The 20,946-nt window shown below is 44.8% G+C and overlaps 1 protein-coding gene across 4 annotated transcripts in view; it reads right to left on the minus strand.

Moving 5' to 3' along the window:
* RASAL2 (RAS protein activator like 2) overlaps positions 1–20,946 on the minus strand; it is a 502,399-nt gene that overhangs the window by 207,395 nt on the left and 274,058 nt on the right. For all 4 annotated transcript variants that reach the window (XM_033915463.1, XM_033915461.1, XM_033915464.1 and 1 more), the window contains exon 5: positions 1,317–1,429. In XM_033915463.1, coding sequence (XP_033771354.1) covers positions 1,317–1,429 — 113 coding nt within the window. The remainder of the gene's footprint in view (positions 1–1,316; positions 1,430–20,946) is intronic.

The following is a 20,946-nucleotide window of genomic DNA, read 5'->3' on the forward strand; positions in this document are numbered from 1 at the left end:
TCGCAGGAAGTGGGAATCAACAGCTCCAGTAGAGACTATTGTGTATCCGCAACAAAAGTAAAACAACTATAAACCCAATCTAGGCAGGGAAATAACTCCTATGTAATTTGCCCCAAGTTCTTGTGGGCCTTGTGAGAACTCGTGGCAGCCATTCAATGAGTGGCTCAGCACCAGGCAGAAGCGAGTAAAGCTCACTCATGCCCGGTACACTGCTGTGTCGCGAGAACTCAAGGTGGCCATTCAGGGAGGGGCTCAGAAAGGGCAGGAGCATGGAAAGCTCACTCCTGCCCATTACACCATTGGACCACCAGGGATTCAAAAAGATATGCAGGGGGGAGGTTGATAAAAAAAAAAAAATTACAGTCGGCCAGGTTAGGAGGGATCCCTCCTGTTCCAGCCCACCAGGTCATAAGGCAGGTCCAGTGGAGGTCTGCAGGACATCGGGAGAGAGGGGGGGGGACAGGATACAGGGCAGGGAGGGGGGCTGGGTGCAAAACCGGGCAGGGAGTGAGGGGGGCTGGGTGCACAGCTTGGTAGGGGGGGGGGCAGGGCATAGATCCTGGCAAGCCACATGAATATTAACCAGCCTCTCCACCCTCTTCCCCCATTTTATATTCGAATGAACTGTTTTTCCACTTTTTGGGGGGGAAAAAGGTACCTCATCATACTCAGACCGACTTATATTTGAATACATACAGTAAGTCACAGAGCATATCAAGAACTTTGGCAATATTCCTACTTCTTTCTATATAGCATTTATTAAATTCATAGACATGCCCCCTTGTATCTTTCTAGGTAATAATAAAAATGTGATGACATCAAACTATAGCAATACATATAAAATATAGATTTAGATCCATTTGAGAAACTATGTGGCTTAATTCAGTATCTAATTGCTGCTAGGGTTCAGAAGCAGCATTAAGATGGTCAAAACATTTACATTATACTAATTTAGACATGAAACATATGCAACACAGCAGATTTGACTACACACCTTATGGAACATTTTATAGTATATACTGGTACAATTTTTAACAGCAGCACAGTTCTTCATATGCCTAAAATTAAATATATCAGTTTATATATATGTTTGTATATATATGTATATATGTATTTGCTGAACTCACTACATAACGCTTACTGCACTTTGACAATCTGCTTTAGGGTAGAAGATTAAGTAAAGAGCAAGCAATCAAATTTACCATTTTGTGTAAAGCAAAAAAAAATCTGCCAAACCTTTAGTCCATTAGCAGATATGTATATAGAATTATGGTCACTTAAATGTCTTCATTTTTGTTCTTCTTAAGAAATCCTACCTGTCACTCTCAGTGTTGCGGAGAGATGGAAGCCGAAAGCTTGTGTTTCGATCCAGCTTTGACTGACTCTTTGTTCTCTTGATGGATCCTTTAAGGCGCTTACTAAAGAAACCCTGGAAGCAGGAAATGGAACAAGAATATAATGAATAGTAGAATTCTCATGCTAATAACTCTTTACAGAAAAGGCCAACTTAAAAGAAAATATATTGCTAATTGCATAAATGAAATGATGATGAACTCAGCCAGCAACCAGTAGTGCTTTAGAGTCTCACTATACAACTGGATCTTTTATCAATGAGTTGGGCAAAATGAAATTTCTCAAGGTAAATATTACTGTACAAATATGTTATACAGTTACTCATGTTATAATGAAACTCATACTGTAAAGACTCTTTATGGAGGGTAATAGGGTGCCATGTTTAATGAGATTCATTCTAGAATGCTCTTTATATAGAAATATTGTCAAGATAAAACATGACAAAGTGACATTCAAAATAGTAAAATGACAATATGTTCACAATTTTTATAATAAATATTATTTTTATGAAATATTTTTTACCCAAAGTTCACATTCTTTCCTGTACTTTTTAACAATCCAGTCCTAGCACATCCCTGTTTAGTCATCCTATCAGGTTAAGTTCTCATGTCTCACAAATAATCACATTCATAAAGAAGATTAATTTGATAAGGTCTGTAGTAAAATTCTAGAGTTTCTCTTATTATTTATGCATTACTACATCCATTTAAAGTAGGCCTCAACAAATTTTCATTAAATCTAGGAGCCAGCAGCTGAGACATCTCTTGCTTCTCCATCTCTTCAATATTATCCTCAATGAATTTCAGAGGAGGTGTGGGGGCAGAAATCCTTTTCTAGATCAGCAGTAGTACTTTTAGAAACTGATTTACATGGAGGACCATTTTTGATAGGACATCTAAGTCATATTTTGGACGTTTACTGCTAAATATCCAAAGTCAGAGGTGGAGAAATGGCCATTTTAGAATGGGACATCCAAATAATTTTTTTTTTAATCCCCTACTTGGACATCTTGGCTGCCAAAATGTCTAGGCCACCACGACATCTAACTTTATTCGCCATTTTTGATACCAAAAATGTCCCAAGTTAGAAATGACCAAATAAGCACCATTTAGAGGGGCAACATTGGCATGGACTGGCCACACAGACATCCCAATAGAGCAGTGGGGCACCTTAGAGGACACTGCTGTGAAGTTGATTTAGAGAGGGCCAGATGAACATCTCACCATAACCCTCCAAAACCTACTATACCACCTGTTTGGCAGCCCAATAGCCCTTGTGGCTGCAGGTGGCACTTATATGACAGTATAGAGTAGGATTTTGGTGGGTTTTGGTAGACTCCCCCCTCCCCAATATGAATTAAACAGTACATACCTGTCTGTAGAATAGCAGCATCTGGTATGGGAAAGTTTAGTAGGCTCATAAGACACACTAACCAGTGCATTTATGGTGGAAAGTTTGAGTCCATCAAACCCCACCAAAATCCTACTCTACTTCCATATAGGTGCCACTTGCAGCCATAAAGGCTATTGGATGGTAGACAGGTAGGAATAGTAGGTTTTAGGGGAGTTTTGGAGGTCTCACAATATATTATAAGGGGGTTATAGTAAGAAGTATATCTGGCATCCTTTATGTGAAGTTCTTAGCAGTGCCCTCTAAGGTGCGCCACTGCTCTATTGGGATGTCTATGTGGCCAGTCCATGCCAATGTTGCCCCTCCCACTTCTAAATGGTGCTTATTTGGACATTTCTAACTTGGGACATTTTTGTTGTCAAAAATGGCGAATAAAGTTAGATGTCGTGGTGGCCTAGACATTTTGGCAGCCAAGATGTCCAAGTAGGGGATTAAAAAAAAATTATTTGGATGTCCCAAGGGAGTTATAGTAAGAAGTATATCTGGCATCCTTTATGTGAAGTTCTTAGCAGTGCCCTCTAAGGTGCGCCACTGCTCTACTGGGTTGTCTATATGTGGCTAGTCCATTATAATGCTGGCCTTTCCCATGTCCAAATGGTCTAGATTTGGATGTTTTAATCTTGGATGTTTCTATGGACTCACACTTTCCATCATAAAAGTAGTGGTTAGAGTGTCTTATAGGCCTAGGTCCTTCTCTCTATGGTTCATTAGCCCACTCACTAGCCTACTTAACACACCTGCGTGATGCTCTACTAACCTTTTCCATACCAGCTGCTGCTTTTCTAGAGACAGACATGTACTGTTTTCTTCATATTTTTGGGTGGTGGGAAGGGTTCAGTGACCACTGGGAAAGTGTGAGAAGTCATTACTTAATCCCTCCAGTGGTCATCTAGACCAGTGTTCTTCAACCTTTTTACACCTATGGACCTGCAGAAATAAAATAATTATTTTGTGGACTGGTGGTTCAAGAACACTGGGCTAAGTCGTGGGCCAGACCCCGCCTATCTGTACCCAATCTCCACCCCAGACCCCGCCCCCATAATAGTACTAACACTATTTTTTCCATTCATTTTTCACAGATACACAATATAATCTTATTAACAACACATAATGGTTAACCACAAAATTAAACTACACAAAGCACACTGAAAGCAGATGTAAATTCTCAAAATTAACATAATTCAATCACTAAATAAAAAAATAAAATCATTCCCCCCTACCTTTGTTGTCTCCCTCCCTCCATGCCTTACCTTCTGGCCTGCTCCCGCCTGGCCATTTTATGCCGCCCCCGGCGTTATCTTCAGGCCGGCTCCCTCTTCCTCATTGATGCAGTGCACAAAGCTGTGGGCAGCGGCTCCTTGCTCATCCCATGCCTCATCTGGAAGCCTTCTCTCTGACGTTGCAACATCAGAGAGGCTTCCGGTTCAGGCACATGACACGCGTAGGAGCCATTGCCCGTGGCTTTGTGCACTGAATCAGTGAGGAAGAGGGAGCTGGCTCAAAGGTAATGCCGCACCGATCGCACTGTGGACTGGTGGTTGAAGAACACTGTTTTGGGCCTGATGCACGTGCTGGCCCTGTGGACCGATAGTTGAAGAACAGTGATCTAGACAGTTTGGATACCTTTTTGGCACTTAGATGCTTCTAAAATAGGTCTAGCTTGGAATGTCTAAGTTCCATCTAGGACATCTTGCAAAGGGCTCTATTATTGCCACAAAATGTCCAAATCTAACCCGGCCAACAGCCAACCCAAAACTCACCTCCAACATGCCTCTTTCTGAGTTTTGGAGGGTGAACTTCCTGCAAAACATCCAAGTTATTTGTTCCAATTATTTGTGCCGATTATTGGACATTTCTGTGTTTTGAAAATTTAGAGAATGACACGGACTTTGTCTCTGTAGACTGTCTTCATTTGCAGAAGCCTTGAACACTTATGATTTTATATTTAAATCTTTTTATTAAAGTATGAAAATGGACAATATTTCATGCAACTATTTATAAATCACAAATAGAGACTTCCATTTCGATCAGTTGCCTATGATTTTACATCATCTGGGAAGTTAATTGGATTGTTTTTCAGACATGGGTATAGAAGAGAACCCAAACTGTGTACTAGATGAACAGGAAAATAAGAGTCTATTAAATGTTGGAAATGCTAGCAACAATGGATGAATCTGTTGCAATAACAGTAAGATGCAGGACTCAAGCAGTTTTTCAATCTTTGGCTCAGTCTGTAGCTCCTGTTTGTGACCCTATTATCACCAAGTAGAGAAGACTTGGTCTGTGACTGCAAGGACCTACAGACTCGCCTTCCAAATCCCTGTCAGAAAGGTTCACCAGATCCTGGTCAGCCTCTGCCAATGACCCTGAGGTGCCCTGGTGGGCAAATGATGGAAGGATGTTGCAGATGGTAGGAATCTGATCAGCAGAGAATGACTCTTGTTGGCACATCAAAGGCAGACAAAGGCACAAATGAAGACCTTTAACAGTACGTTTAAATCCAAAAGCTGCTTTGCAATTTTTTAAATCACTGAATTCAGTGGGGGCAGTTGTCTAAGATATGTTATGTTTTTACATATTGATACCAAATTCAAGATTTTACAGAATAACATGGGGACAAAGTTTGTCCATGTCCCTGTCTCATCCCCAGGCACTCTGTCTCTGTTCCTGCTCTGTCCCATAGGTTCTGTCCTCGTCCCTGCTCCATGGTTAAATGTGGGTACCCCTCTCCGTATTATTCTCTAGTTTACATATTATATATTGGTAAATTTCTCTGCCCCTAGTGGGTTTACCATCAAAGTTTTTGCACCTGGGGCAATGGAGGGTTAAGTGATTTGGCAAGGGTTACAAGGAATTTCAGTGTCACATAGATAGGATTCTGGATTGTGCTAGGGAGGAGTCAGCTGTCTTGGTACAAAGGAAAATGTGGGAGGGAGGTTCTGGAAGTCAAATTTAGGCTTTAAGGTACAAAGCTGACATCCAGATTAGAGAATGACACGGGGAGAGATCCCCGCAGTGAGCCGCAGGGAGCCTGCGGTTTAGCTGCGGGCTTCAGAGACTCTATACTCAAATCGCCGCAGACACGGGGAAAAAAGTTTTCACCGCCCGCAGGCGCAGGTGAAAAGATTTGTCCCCGCAGGCCAATGTACCCCCTTCAAAGAACTGCTATTTACCGTGTCTTCACCGTGAATCTTTGGTCTTGACCGGGTGTCATTTTTTTTCCGGCGGCCATGTTTGTCTTCGCGTGGTCTGTCTCCTCAACCCGACTTGCACGTTGCCGCATTGACTCCGCCCCCTAAGAAGAGGACCAATCGCTACTGCCACACCTGTAATTAAACCTCCTTCGCGGCTTTCTCCTCCCTCTGACGCGTCACTGATGACGCTACTGTTGGGAGGTTTGCTGCTTTCGCTGGGAAAGTCGGAAAGGTTCACTTGGGGGGGGGAGATAGGAGGATCAGCGGGGGTTCGGCTGGGAGGAGGTTCGGGGGTTCGGTCTGCCTCGGTGCTCCAAGGCCTGGCGCCATTACCTTTTTCGCCCCTCCCGCCCCCCCCCCTTGGTACGCTACTGCTCTCCAGCTTTCCTTAGTTTGCCGGTTTTCTTTTTCGGCCTTGTTCTCTGCCGGGTCCTGCCTACTTCCTGTTTTCATGAAGACAGGACCCGACAGAGAGGAAGGCCTGAAGCGGGCAACAGAAGTGAATTGTGAATGCTGCTGCTGCCCGATGAAGTTCAGGACATCGAGGAAGGAGCAGGGTGAAATCGGCTGCTGGCTTGGGGGTGAGGGTAGGGAAAGAATCGTGGAAGTGGAGAAATTGGCACGATGGCACGAAAGAAAGAGGGGGACCAAGGGGGGAGAGAAAGAAAGGCAGAAAGAAAGAGGGGGTCAAGAGGGAGAGAAAGAAAGGCAGAAAGAAAGAGGGGAGCCAGGGGGAGAGAGAAAGAAAGAGGGGGGCAGGAGAAGAAAGAAGAAGGATCAGAAGAAGGACCAGAGACTCATGAAATCACCAGACAAAAAGGTAGGAAAAATGATTTTATTTTCAATTTAGTGATCAAAATGTGTCAGTTTGAGGCTTTTATGCATGCTGCAGTGACGGTGACGGGGCGGTGAATGTGATGGCAGTGGCGGTGACGGGGCGGTGAATGGAATGGATGGCAGTGGCGGTGACGGGGCGGTGAAGGGAATGGCGGTGACGGGGCGGTGCAGAGGATGGTGAGACGGGGACGGGGCGGTGACGGGGACCAATTTTTTCACCGTGTCATTCTCTAATCCAGATCCACTGGGATAGCATTAAGAACATAAGAATTGCCATAGTGGGACTGACTGAAGTTCTATCAAACCCAATATCCTGTTTCCCACAGTGGACAACCCAGGTTCCAAGTACCTAGCTAGATCCCAAGTAGTAAAACAAATTTTCAGAAATGTTCCACGTTCCACATGCAGGACTCAAGACGCAGCCAGACTTCCGAAGTCTCAATGCATGGTTGAGAAGATGGTGCAGAGATGAAGGATTTAGATTTGTTAGGAACTGGGCAACCTTCTGAAAAAGGGGGAGCCTATTCTGAAAGGATGGATGCCACCTTAACCAGGATAGAGCCAGGCTGCTGGTGCTAAATTTAAAAAGGAGATAGAACAGCTTTTAATCTAAGATGGGGGGAAAGCCGACAGTTGCCCAGGAGCAGATGATTCAGTGTGGCGTATCCTTGAAGAATACTATTGAAACAGAAGATTTAGGGAATCCCAATAAGGTTTCAATAATAGTGAATAAAAAAAAAAGCCAGAAGTATTTAAGAGGAAAGCCCTGTAAAGGCTGCAAATTATCCCCCTGCATCGGTCAACTTCTACACAGTGTATAGATGCAAGGAAAACACACAATTTGAAGTGTCTGTATAAAATGTTAGAAGCCTACAAAATAAGATGGGAGCGAAAGAATATATAGAACTAAATGAAGAGGTGGAAATAATAGGTATCTCAGAGACCTGGTGGAAGGAGGTCAAGCAATGTGTTTCTAGGCATTTAAACTAGGAGGTGGGAGTGGCATATGTATGGGCATTTATGGTGGCCATCCCCAGCAAAAAACAAGCAGTGACGGTAGAAAAGATAGCGATATAAATAACAATATTAGCATTACACTTCTTAGCAAAGCAGCAGGAACTAGACAAAAATAAAATTGCCACTGAAAATTAGCTGGAAAACAATGACCACAAACGCTCACAGCCTAGGCAACAAAAATCATGATTTGAAAGCCCTGATGTTAGAGGCAAACTTGGATATTGTAGCGATCATAGAGACATGGTTCAGTGGTTCCCAAGGATGGGACACAAACATACAGGGCTATAATCTTTTTGGAAAGGACAGAGATAGTAGAAAAGGTGGATTAGCAGTTTTCTATGTAAAGACTAATATCCAAGCGACTGAAATGCAGAAGGCCTGGGGGAAAGGAAGAAACTAAATGGATCGCTTTGAAAAGAGAAGATGGAACTTCTATCTAAGTGGGTATTGTCTATAGACGACTTACTCAATCACAGAAATTTGATAAAGATCTTTTTGCAACTATCCAAAAGCTGGGGAAGAAAGGAGAGCTGCTGTTGCTGGGCGATTTCAACCTACTGGATGCAGATTGGAAAGTTCCAGATGCAGAATCGTAAAGAAGTAGCGAGATCGTGATGGTCAAGGAGCTCTGCTCAGATAAATGGTTATGGAACCAACAAGGGGAAAAACGCTATTAGATCTGGTGCTCACAAATGGAGAAAGTGCCTCTAATGTCCAAGTGGGTGCCTACCTGGGTGGTAGTGATCATCAAATGGTTTGGTTTTATATAACCACTAAAGTGGAGGGCAGCCACACAAAACTCAATGTCCTGGATTTCAAACGTGTGGACTTTGCATGCTTTCATTTTTCTTCATGACTAATCTTTGTTGTTTAGTTGAGATTTTTGGCTTGCTACTCTGTTTGTGTGAAAGTTTGTGACCTATTATTGCCAAACAGGGAAGACTTGCTCTGTGACAGCAAGGACCTATAGACTCGCCTTCCAAATCCCTGTTAAAAAGGTATACCAGATCCTAGTCAGCCTCTGCCAATGACCCTAAGGTGCCCTGGTTGCCCAAGCCCCCTTGCGCAACCTCTGGCTTACTGCCAGACCTCAGATGAGGATTCTGGTTATTCAAAGCAGCTCTCCACATCAAATTATCAAATTCAGGAGAAAAGGCTTTACTAGGCATCACTGAGTCCTTTAGGTCAGTGATTCCCAACCCTGTCCTGGAGGAACACCAGGCCAATCGGGTTTTCAGGCTAGCCCTAATGAATATGCATGAGAGAGATTTGCATATGATGGAAGTGATAGGCATGCAAATTTGCTTCATGCATATTCATTAGGGCTAGCCTGAAAACCCAATTGGCCTGGTGTTCCTCCAGGACAGGGTTGGGAACCACTGCTTTAGGTAACTCCACCTTATGTCTCTTGTGCTCCGCGACTTCCATTTTCTTACACTTGTTGTTCTGGGGCTCTGGTAGGGATTTTCTTCTGGTAAACAGGCTTCTCGAAGGATCCTTAGCCCTAGAGATCAAAGGGGAGGCTAAGCCCAATGCTCTCGCCTCCCTTTCACATGCTGTACGACACAGTACAAGATTGCTCTTCCGGGATCCATCCAGTGCAAATCTGGCATGAATTAGGGGTAAAAGAGCCTGAGGACTCTATCCCTGCCAGTTTTGAGGAAAAATGAGGCAATTTGAAGGATTTGGAGAATTTTGAAAAATAAAATCAGGAAATCCAAGATGTCTGGTTATTAGAGGTGGGGGACCCTACAGGATGTGGCAATAGCTGGATCTGGGTGAAAAATCCATGCTTCAATCAGCCAGTCCTCCAACACGGAGATCTTCGGGCTGCCAGTCGGACAAAAGTTGGATTGATCTTCAATCCCTGCGGAACTGCTCACACGAAGGGGGAGAGGTAAAATCGCAATCAGCATCCTGATGAGCCCCGCTGACCCCCCTGCAGATGCCTAACAGCCTGCGCTCAAGCCCCTGCGATTCAGTAGGCGGGCTAAGCTGTGAGGGATACGGACCTCAAGGTCCACAAAGTTTTCTGCAGGCTGGCCAAACAGGTATCCAAAGGATTAGCTTGCCAGATACAGACCCATGTCTGCTTCTTCTTCACATAGGAAGAGCTTACCCACACACTGGAGAGCTCTGGTACACTGACAGCCACAAGAAAGAAATATACAGAACAAATCAGAAAGACACCTGGCTCCCATGCAGGAGGAAAAAACTGTAGGGGACAGCAGAGCCCTCTGAAGGAATGGAAAACCTGGAATGGATTCTTTCTGTATGGCTCACAAACATAAGGAGAATACCCTTGTGTCCAAAATGGCACACCTATTGCACTAGAAGTAAGGTTTTCATATTATAAATATGTTTTTACATACACTAGAACACTGTTGTCACCGTATAGTTTTATTCATAGAAACATGATGGCAGATAAAGGCCAAATGGTTCATCCACAGCATCCATTATCTCTTCTCCCTAAGAGATCCTACATGCCTGTCCCATACTATCTTGAATTCAGATACAGAGTTTGTCTCCACTACCTCCACCGAGAGACTATTCCATGCATCTACCACTCTTTCTGTAAAGAAGTATTTTCTTACATTACTTCTGAGCCTATCACCTCTTAAATTCATCCTATGACCTCTCCTTTCAGAGTTTCCTTCATTTGAAAAAGTCTCACCTCCTGTACATTAACGCCAGAGATATTTAAACATCTCTATCATATTCCCTCTCTCCCATCTTTCTTCCAGATTATACATATTAATAATAATAACTTTATTTTTATATACCGCCATACCATAAACAGTTCTAAGCGGTTTACAAGAGAAGAGACTGTATACAGATAGCGACATTACAGAGAACTTTCGAATTTACATTGGCATGTTAAGTTTAGTCAGGTTTATCTGGAAGTGTATTGGAAGTATTAAGTTGTCTACATCTGTCCCCATATGATTTATTTATTTATTTTTTAATGTTTCATTTTCATTTTAAACCATAATTACATCAAAAACAATTAGCAATCTGTGAATCCACATATACTAGAAAGTGGGGGGGGGGGGTTCAGGCTAAAGTTATAACATCTTTAATATAGTTAAGTACAAAAGAAATAATATCTCACTTTCCTAACAATGTAAGGAAAAGAAAACCCAAAATAAAAACAAAAAACCCCATTCCCTCTGTAAACCCCATCTTCCTTTTGTAAAGACTTTAGCTTTTTCTGAACTACTGCCTGAATATGGAAAAGGAGAGCAATGAGTGAAAAACACAGGGGACTTTAATAGATGGCTCAGAGCCTGGTGTCATCAAGAAGGCTTCAGGTACATAGAAGGATGGGGAAATACATGGAAGGACAAGAAGCTATATTGCACTGATGGGCTACATATTACTACAGCAGGAAAAAGAAACCTTGCAGAGAAATTTAGACAATATTTTTCTAGACATTTAAACTAGAAGGTGGGGGTGGTGTATGTACGAAGGACAATTATAGAGACCACCCCCGGCAAAAGAAAATATGTGATAGTAGTAAAGGCTGCAACATAAGCAATATCAGCAACTCATTTCTTAGTATTGCAACGGAAAGTGAAACGACACAAAAATCCATACGAAAAAGGAGATTATCGCTGAAAAATAGCTAGAAAGCGATGACCACAAATGCTCGCAGTCTAAGCAACAAAGTTCATGATCTGCAAGCCCTGATATTAGAGGCAGATCTAGATATTGTTGCTATCACAGAGACATGGTTCAGTGAATCACATGGATGGGATGCAAACATACCGGGATATAATCTTTTTAGGAAGGACAGAGATGGTCATAAAGGTGGAGGAGTAGCTCTCTATGTAAAGATCAATATCCAAGCGACCGAAATGCAAGGGACCTGGGGAGAGGAAGAAGCGATATAGATTGCTCTGAAAAGAGAAGATGGAACTTCTATCTACGTGGGTGTAGTCTACAGACCTCCGACTCAATCGCAGCAAATTGATAAGGATCTGATTGTGGATATCCAAAAGTTTGGAAGGAAAGAGGAGGTTCTGCTGTTGGGAGATTTCAACCTGCCGGATGCGGACTGGAATGTTCCGTCTGCGGAATCGGAAAGAAGTAGGGAGATTGTGGATGCCTTTCAAGAGGCTCAGCTCAGACAAATGGTGACGGAACCCACAAGGGAAAAAGCGATATTGGATCTGGTCCTCACAAATGGAGAGAGTATCTCTAATGTTCGAGTGGGTGCTCAACTGGGTAGTAGCGATCATCAAACAGTTTGGTTTGATATAACGGCTAAAGTGGAGAGCGGCCGCACGATACTTAAAGTCCTAGATTTCAAACGTACGGACTTTAATGCAATGGGAAAGTACCTGAAGAAAGAGCTGTTAGGATGGGAGGACATAAGAGAAGTGGAAAGACAGTGGTCTAAGCTGAAAGGAGCGATAAAAATGGCTACGGACCTTTATGTGAAGAAAATCAATAAAAACAAGAGAAAAAGGAAGCCGATATGGTTCTCCAACCTAGTGGCTGAGAAAATAAAGGCGAAAGAGTTGGCGTTCATGAAATATAAAAAAACCCAAGAAGAGGAGAGCAGAAAGGACTACAGGGTAAAACTGAAAGAAGCCAAGAGAGAGATACGTTTGGCGAAGGCACAGGCGGAAGAACAAATGGCTAAAAATGTAAAAAAGGGAGATAAAAATTTTTTCTGATATATTAGTGAAAGGAGGAAGATAAAAAATGGAATTGCTAGGCTAAAAGATGCTGGGAACAAATATGTGGAGAGTGATGAGGAGAAAGCAAATGTGCTAAACAAATACTTCTGTTCTGTGTTCACAGAAGAAAATCCTGGAGAAGGACCGAGATTGTCTGGCAAAGTTACACGACAAAATGGAGTAGATTCTGCGCCGTTCACGGAGGAGGGTGTTTATGAGCAACTTGAAAAACTGAAGGTGGACAAAGCGATGGGACCAGACGGGATCCATCCCAGGATACTAAGGGAGCTCAGAGAGGTTCTGGCGAGTCCTATTAAAGACTTGTTCAACAAATCTCTGGAGACGGGAGTGATTCCTGGGGATTGGAGGAGAGCGGATGTGGTTCCTATTCATAAAAGTGGTCACAGGGATGAAGCAGGAAACTACAGGCCGGTGAGCCTCACTTCAGTTGTTGGAAAAATAATGGAAGTGTTGCTGAAAGAAAGGATAGTGTATTTCCTTGAATCTAATGGGTTACAGGATCCGAGGCAACATGGCTTTACAAAAGGTAAATCGTGCCAAACGAACCTGATTGAATTTTTTGATTGGGTGACCAGAGAGCTGGATCGAGGACATATGCTAGATGTAATTTACTTGGATTTCAGCAAAGCCTTTGATACAGTTCCTCATAGGAGACTGTTGAACAAACTTGAAGGGCTGAAGTTAGGACCCAAAGTGGTGAACTGGGTCAGAAACTGGCTGTCGGACAGACGCCAGAGGGTGGTGGTTAATGGAAGTCGCTCAAAGGAAGGAAAGGTGACTAGTGGAGTCCCTCAGGGTTCGGTGCTGGGGCCAATCCTGTTCAATATGTATGTAAGTGACATTGCTGAAGGGTTAGAAGGAAAAGTGTGCCTTTTTGCAGATGATACCAAGATTTGTAACAGATTAGACACCGAAGAGGGAGTGGAAAATATGAAAAAGGATCTGCAAAAGTTAGAGGAATGGTCTAATACCTGGCAACTAAAATTCAATGCAAAGAAATGCAGAGTAATGCATTTGGGGATTAATAATAGGAAGGAACCGTATATGCTGGGAGGAGAGAAGCTGATATGCACAGACGGGGAGAGGGACCTTGGGGTGATAGTGTCCGAAGATCTAAAGGCGAAAAAAACAGTGTGACAAGGCAATGGCTGCTGCCAGAAGGATTCTGGGCTGTATAAAGAGAGGCGTAGTCAGTAGAAGGAAGAAGGTGTTGATGCCCCTGTACAGGTCATTGGTGAGGCCCCACTTGGAGTATTGTGTTCAGTTTTGGAGACCGTATCTGGCGAAAGACGTAAGAAGACTTGAGGCGGTCCAGAGGAGGGCGACAAAAATGATAGGAGGCTTGCGCCAGAAGACATATGAGGAGAGACTGGAAGCCCTGAATATGTATACCCTAGAGGAAAGGAGAGACAGGGGAGATATGATTCAGACGTTCAAATACTTAAAGGGTATTAATGTAGAACAAAATCTTTTCCAGAGAAAGGAAAATGGTAAAACCAGAGGACATAATTTGAGGTTGAGGGGTGGTAGATTCAGGGGCAATGTTAGGAAATTCTACTTTACGAAGAGGGTAGTGGATGCCTGGAATGCGCTCCCGAGAGAGGTGGTGGAGAGTAAAACTGTGACTGAGTTCAAAGAAGCGTGGGATGAACACAGAAGATTTAGAATCAGAAAATAATATTAAATATTGAACTAAGGCCAGTTACTGGGCAGACTTGCACGGTCTGTGTCTGTGTATGGCCGTTTGGTGGAGGATGGGCAGGGGAGGGCTTCAATGGCTGGGAGGGTGTAGATGGGCTGGAGTAAGTCTTAACAGAGATTTCGGCAGTTGGAACCCAAGCATAGTACCGGGTAAAGCTTTGGATTCTTGCCCAGAAATAGCTAAGAAGAAAAAAAAAAAAAAATTTAAATTGAATCAGGTTGGGCAGACTGGATGGACCATTTGGGTCTTTATCTGCCGTCATCTACTATGTTACTATGTTACTATGTTCCTCACCCCCATCCCCAAACCTGTCACAGAGACAGTTGCTTTAAAAAAAAAGGAAGAAGATAAAACATAGTTGAAACTCAGCTAGATCTCCAATTGATATAACTGTCCCAAATCTTGTGAAAAACAGCAAGCCTACCATATTTATACGCAGTGAGTTTAGAAATCAAACAAATATAATCCAATTTCCCCAAAACCAATTCTAAAGAGAGCATCTGGGCTTCTTTCCAATGTCGGGCCAAAACTAACTTGGCAGCCACAAAAAAAAAAAAAATGTTGCAAGTTTATGTGTCTGTTTTGGGATCCCTGAGGGCCTAAGGTGTAGTAAGCAGACCTCTATGTGTTGGGGATAAGAAATATCCAATCTCTCTCTTAAAGTATGTAACAGCTGGGTCCAAAAGGTGATTATCACAGGGCACATCCACCACATCCAAAGGTGTATGAAGGTACACTGGAGGCTACAGTTTCTCCAACAGGAGTCAGGATGATCAGAAATCATCTTAGCTAAGCAAGCTGGAGCCTCCTGGTCCAAGGAGTACTTTTTATGCCCCCTTGATGAATTATATATGCCACCGCCGTGTCATTGTCTGAGAACACTGGCACTGCTTTTCCTTCCAGAGTGGGCTGGAAGTGAGTAACGCCAAGCGAATCACCTGAAGCTCCAAACAATAAATCAACCAACACCACTGACGAAAGACCACTGCCTCTGAATGGAGTGGACCCTGCAGCAATCACCCTAACCCGACAGACAGACATCTGTCATAAGAGCTAACCACGCTAAGATTTGAAGAAGCTTGCTTTGGAGGAGAGTCTCTCCCTGAAGCCCAATGTGCAGACTTCTGCACGCTGGTTCTTTCCAGGAGTGGCATCTGAAAGGGATAACATTGCAGAGACCACCGAAAGAGAAGGGACTCCTGTAGAGGGCTCATGTGCACACTGACCCAGGGAACCACCTCCAAGGAGGCTGTCAAGGACCCCAGCACCTGAAGATAATGCCAGGGCATGTAAGCTGGAAGGTTCAAGAGATCTCTGATCTGCTGCTGAAGTTTCAGACTGCATGGCTCGGGAAGAAATGCACTACCCTGCCGAGTGTCAAAGAGACGGCCCAGATACTCTGAGACGGTGTCAATTGGCTCTTTTTGAAGTTGACAAACCAACCCAAGTTCGGTAGCAGAGAAACCACTGTCTCTACCATACAGGTGCGCTCGTGTCGAGACTGAGGCCAGACCAATCAGTCACCCAAGAAAGGATGGACCTGGACACCCTGCCTGAGGAAAACAAACGCTTCAAGTACCTTCACCTTGAAGTGTGGGGAGCTGAGGTGAGCCCAAAGGGAAGGGCCGCAGACTGGAAATGCTGTTGCAGAACATGGAAATGCGGAAATCTGCGATGCTCCACAAATATTGGAATATGGAGGAAATCCTCCATACAGCCTACGCTTAGCAAGCTTCCAGGGGAATGGACCCCAAGTCCAGGAAGGGTGGCACACAGTAGGCTGGCTCCACAGATCCACTGAAGCTTCTCAGTGAAGAAGCAGGACTGCGTCCTTTCCTCCGACAGAGGACTACAGCAAAGTGGTCTCAAAGCACTCAAGCCACCAAAGAGATGAACTTTAAGCAAAAAAAAAAAGAAAAAGATGCAGAGCAAATCCAAGACTTCTGCATGGATTGCTTGCAGAAAATGAAAACTACAGGGGGTTCTAACTCTCTCTATGAGGTGGGAGGAGCATGTGCACAGAAAAGTGTTTGGATTATTACAACTCCCAGATTGTGGGAAGGGACTGACCACTTAGCGTAATGAATCTGGAAGGGATGTGTAGGAATGAATTTTTGTACTAGTTCCGCAAAAAGTCTAAACTCGGATTTGGACATCATATTGAAATGTCACAGCGAATTAGTCCAAGTCCCCACCCTCTGGTAGCAGTACAATTCCCGACTAGACCAACAGCCATAGTGTTTATTATTAAGAAACCCAACAACCCTCAAACAAACCTGCAGCAGCTCTTACACCCCAATCCACACAACAATCATATCTCAAACATACAACATCCAACTCAGACACTCAACTCAAACAAACCCCCCCTATAGGTCCCCCCCATCCAGCATAGTACAGGTAAGGATGCATCACTGCCCTGAGCGGGCACTCTGGGAAACCTAAGGTGTTGCCTCAGTCAAAGATAAATCAGGTGATAAGGAGATCCAGCAAGCCCCCCCATAAAGTCACATAATGCCTCATGTCCAGTCTGTGGGAAGTAGCGTAGGAATGAATCTCAAATTGAGCCACCTCTCTCAGCTTAGCCCACCATTGAGCGGTAGGGGGAGAGTCCTCAGAAATCCAGTAGGTCAGAATCAATTTTTTGGCAATCAGAAGGGCATTGTACAGAAATCTACATTGGGGAGGGGAGAAGCCCTGCTCTCGCAGAGAGCCCTGGAAGCCTAACAGGAGGGTGCCATAATCCCACTCCACAGGCCTTTGGAGGACAGATTCAAGAAGGCTCAGGAGTCCCTGCCAAAGGGTAAGCTCAGTGCACTCAAGAAACAAGTGGATGTATGTGCCAGGCTTACATTTACACTTGATACAGAGATCACTATCTCACAATCCAAGCTGTGCCCCCCTGTGCCAGGTGATGTGAGCGTGGTGCAAAATTTTAAACTGCAGCTCCTGATAGTCTGCTGACTTAGAGAAAATATAAAGGGTTCGAAAACAGTCCAGGAACTGCGGTTCAGTAATACTCTGCCCTAAGTGCACCTACCAACAATCCCTCAATATGCTCATCCCAGGAACTCGAGAGGAGAGCCATAAGACACCATACCAGTGGGACAACCGATTGAGTACAGGTGGAGTAGCTGCAAAGATCTGATCCAGGGAGCCAGAGTCCCAAACTCCCACACAATCCCGGTGGGTAGTAGTCCAGTAGTGGCACAGCTGAAGGAAGGAGAAGAAAAGTGCAGGGGGTAGCTTCCATTTCACCTGGACCTGTTGAAAAGAAGGAAAGGAAGCCGCCAAGAGGTCCAGTAGCTATACCATGTGACGGCACAGCCTCGCTGTGCCCACTGCCGGAACATGGACCACCCCCAACTGGGCAGAAACCCTGAGTTACCCTCGAACAGCAAATATGGAGATACCGCAGTGGGCAAACCCTGTTGATGGTGCCACCAGCGCCAAGTCTGTCTAAAGGGCAACAAGAAACAAGAACCCCTTCATTGAGCAAGATGATCCAGCTGGGAGTGCAGTAAGTTGAACTGGAAGGGGTGGCACCATCCCTCAACCCACCTGGAGGGAAAATAACGATCACACCCCGTATAGCCCTCGTGAATCCATCGCATAAGGGCAGCCACATTATACAACCATATGTCCGGAACATTCAGTCCGCCAGCTCCCTTAGCCAAGGTCAGCTTGGCCAGAGCTTCCTGTGGAGCCTTAGACCTACAAATAAACTGACAAATTAAAGATTTAAAGCGCAGTTCATCCTGGCGACAGAGCCAAATCGGCACTGTTTGAAAGGGGTAGAGTAATTTAGGAAGCAGGACCATTTTCACCAATGCCACTCGTCCCAACAGACCCAATGTTAGATCCTGCCACGCCTGGCACAGCTTCCCAATAACATCAAGGTGTTGGAGTACGTTCATAGAATACAACGTGGCAGGAGTGGTACTCAAATAAATTCCCAGATAATGGACCGGAGCAGCCGAAGGCGGGATAGGGAGCAGAGCATGCCACGATTCCAAGGGTCCCCCAGCCAGCAGCAAGAGTTCAGATTTACTACAATTAATATGCAGACCTGACAAGGCCCCGAAGTCCCTTACAACTGCCAACACTTTGCTCAAATGGATGGAGGTCTGATCCAAATACAATAAAATGTCGTCCATGAACAGACTAATTTTGCATTCCCTCCCCCCAATCCAAAGTCCCCAAACACTAGGGGCCTGATGGATCTTGAGAGCCAAAGGCTCAACAGCCAAAAGAAACAGCAAGAGTGAAAGCGGGCAGTCCTGCCAGGTTCCCAGTTGCAACCCAAACACGTCCGTCAATCCCCCATTTATAAGCAGCCGGGCCCTGGGATGGGTGTACAGTGCCTTAATCCAAGCCAGAAAGAGCCCCGTAAAGCCATAACCTTCCAAAACCTAAAATAACTACACCCAGGAGACACTATCAAAAGCTTTTTCCATATCTAATCCCATAACTGCAGCATGCCCCCCCCCCTTACCCCTATGTACGTGAATGGCTCATAAAATTTTCATCAGGTTCATTGAGGTGTAGCGACCAGGCACAAATCCCACCTGATCTGGGTGAATCAGAGCCGGCAAAAAACGATTAAGACGCCGTGCCATCGTCATAGCTAATAACTTAATATCCTGGTCCAGAAGGGAGATGGGTAGAAAGAAGCCCACCAATTCAGGATCCTTTCCTGGCTTTGATAATAGCACAATATGCGCCAAATTCTCAGGAAAGCAGCCATCAACACCCGCTACAGCGTAACACATGTGACTAAGTGGACCAACCACTATGTCCCGGAACATCCGATAAAATTCTGGACCAAAGCCATCCGGGCCTGGTGCCTTGGATAGGGTAAGGGAGCCAATCATGGCAGACATCTTATCTGGCATGAGCGGTGCATTCAAGATCGCCACCTAATCCTCTGTCAACCGGGGCAGCCCCAGGCTCGCAAAAAAAGTGCACAAAGCTTCCCTATCCAGAGGCCAACGCCCATACAGAAACTGATAGTATTGGACAAATTGGGCAGCAATATTGCGCTCCTTCTCATGCCGTATGCCCCTGGTGTCCTTAATGGAGGTAATAACCTGTCGTTTTTAATGCGGGCGAATCAGGTTGGCCATCAATTTCCCAGTTTTGCCCCCCCAGCGATAGAGCTGATACCGCTGATAATACAAAGAGCGTTCCATGCGTTTATTAAGAAGCTCCTCAAGCTGACTCCTAACCTCCCAGAGTTTCGTGCGGTCCGCCTCTGACAGCGTGCTGATATGGGCTCTTCTGAGGTCATGAAGTCTGCCGGACAGTCGCAGAAGCTCCTCCTACCGCTGTTTTCATTGACCTGCTAGGTACGCAATAATGTGCCCATGAAGGACTGCCTTGGAGGCATACCAGAAAGTGACAGGGCCTATATCAGACGTGTCATTTGTAAGTGTATAATCTACCCATCGCACTCTCAAAAAGGTGCGAAAATCCGGGTCATGATGTAAGTGTGGAAGTAATTTCCAGGAAGTGTTCCTACAGGTGAATGGTCAGAAATTGTGCTCTCATAGCCATAGAAAACAGGCGCTTATCCAGGAGGATGTAGTCCAGCCGAGCATACACTCTATGAGCATGGGAATAAAAGGTGAAATCAGTGTCATAAGGATGTAGAGTGCGCCAGACATCTACCAAATCCAAGTGCTGAGTTAGGAAACCCACCCCCTGATTATCATGATCCTGGGTGCGCGACTGGAGTGGCTTACAATCCACCCCTGGATTCGCAGTGATATTGAGGTCCCCACCTTAAACCAAATGGTATTCAGTGTGTTGAGAGATGTGGGAAAGGACAGAGGAAAAGAATTTATGACAATAAACATTAGGAACATACAAGTTGCACAGCAATAGCTTAAGGACCCACAGCTCGCCCAGCACCATCACAAAGCGCCTCTCTTTATCTTGAATTTGCTTATGGGGATGGAAGGGTAGGCTCTTGTGTAGGAGAATGGCTACCCCTCTCTGCCAGCCCCCAAAGGCTGATGAGTCCACCTTCCCCACCCAGCTGCACTTAAGTTTAGCATGTTCCAGCTGAGAGAGATACGTTTCCTGTAGGTAAGCAATGTCAGTGCCCAATTTACAAAAAGTGGACAAAACTCTAGATCTCTTCACTGGATCCACATTTAGAGTGGTCACTTTCAAATCAGCCATACTCTCTCCTATAGAAAGAAAAATCAAACAGCAGAACACCAGTACCAGCCACTCCAGGGCCTCCCAGATGGACCCTAGAGCTGTGTAATAGAGGTAAATGATAAGAGCAGAAGCAAAGGACCCCCCCACCCCCACACACATACACACCTGTACCCCAAGCAGCATCCCCACTGCAAGCAGAGAAAGAGAAACAAGAACAGTGGAAGAAAAATGAAGGCAGGAATCATGAGGCATGTAGATATGAGGCTGCTCCAACGCAGCTTCCCAGCAGGTCTCCACAGCTACACAGGGCTCACACCCCTCCACACCCAAGGCTCAAATACCCCCCCCAACCGCACTCCTAACGATCCTTTCACAACATCCATACTCCCACACATACCTCCTGTCACATTCGCAAAGAAAACAACAAACAGACTGCAGACAATATACAAGATGCAGGCGTTGTTTATTAGTAAATGCATATACAACCTTATAGCCAACCAAGGGACCCGACACGGTCCGTGTTTCGGATGACACACCTTTCTCAGGGGTCCTAATGAATTTA

The sequence above is a fragment of the Geotrypetes seraphini genome, chromosome 12 (assembly GCF_902459505.1).
Source record: "Geotrypetes seraphini chromosome 12, aGeoSer1.1, whole genome shotgun sequence".
Taxonomy (NCBI): Eukaryota; Metazoa; Chordata; class Amphibia; order Gymnophiona; family Dermophiidae; genus Geotrypetes; species Geotrypetes seraphini.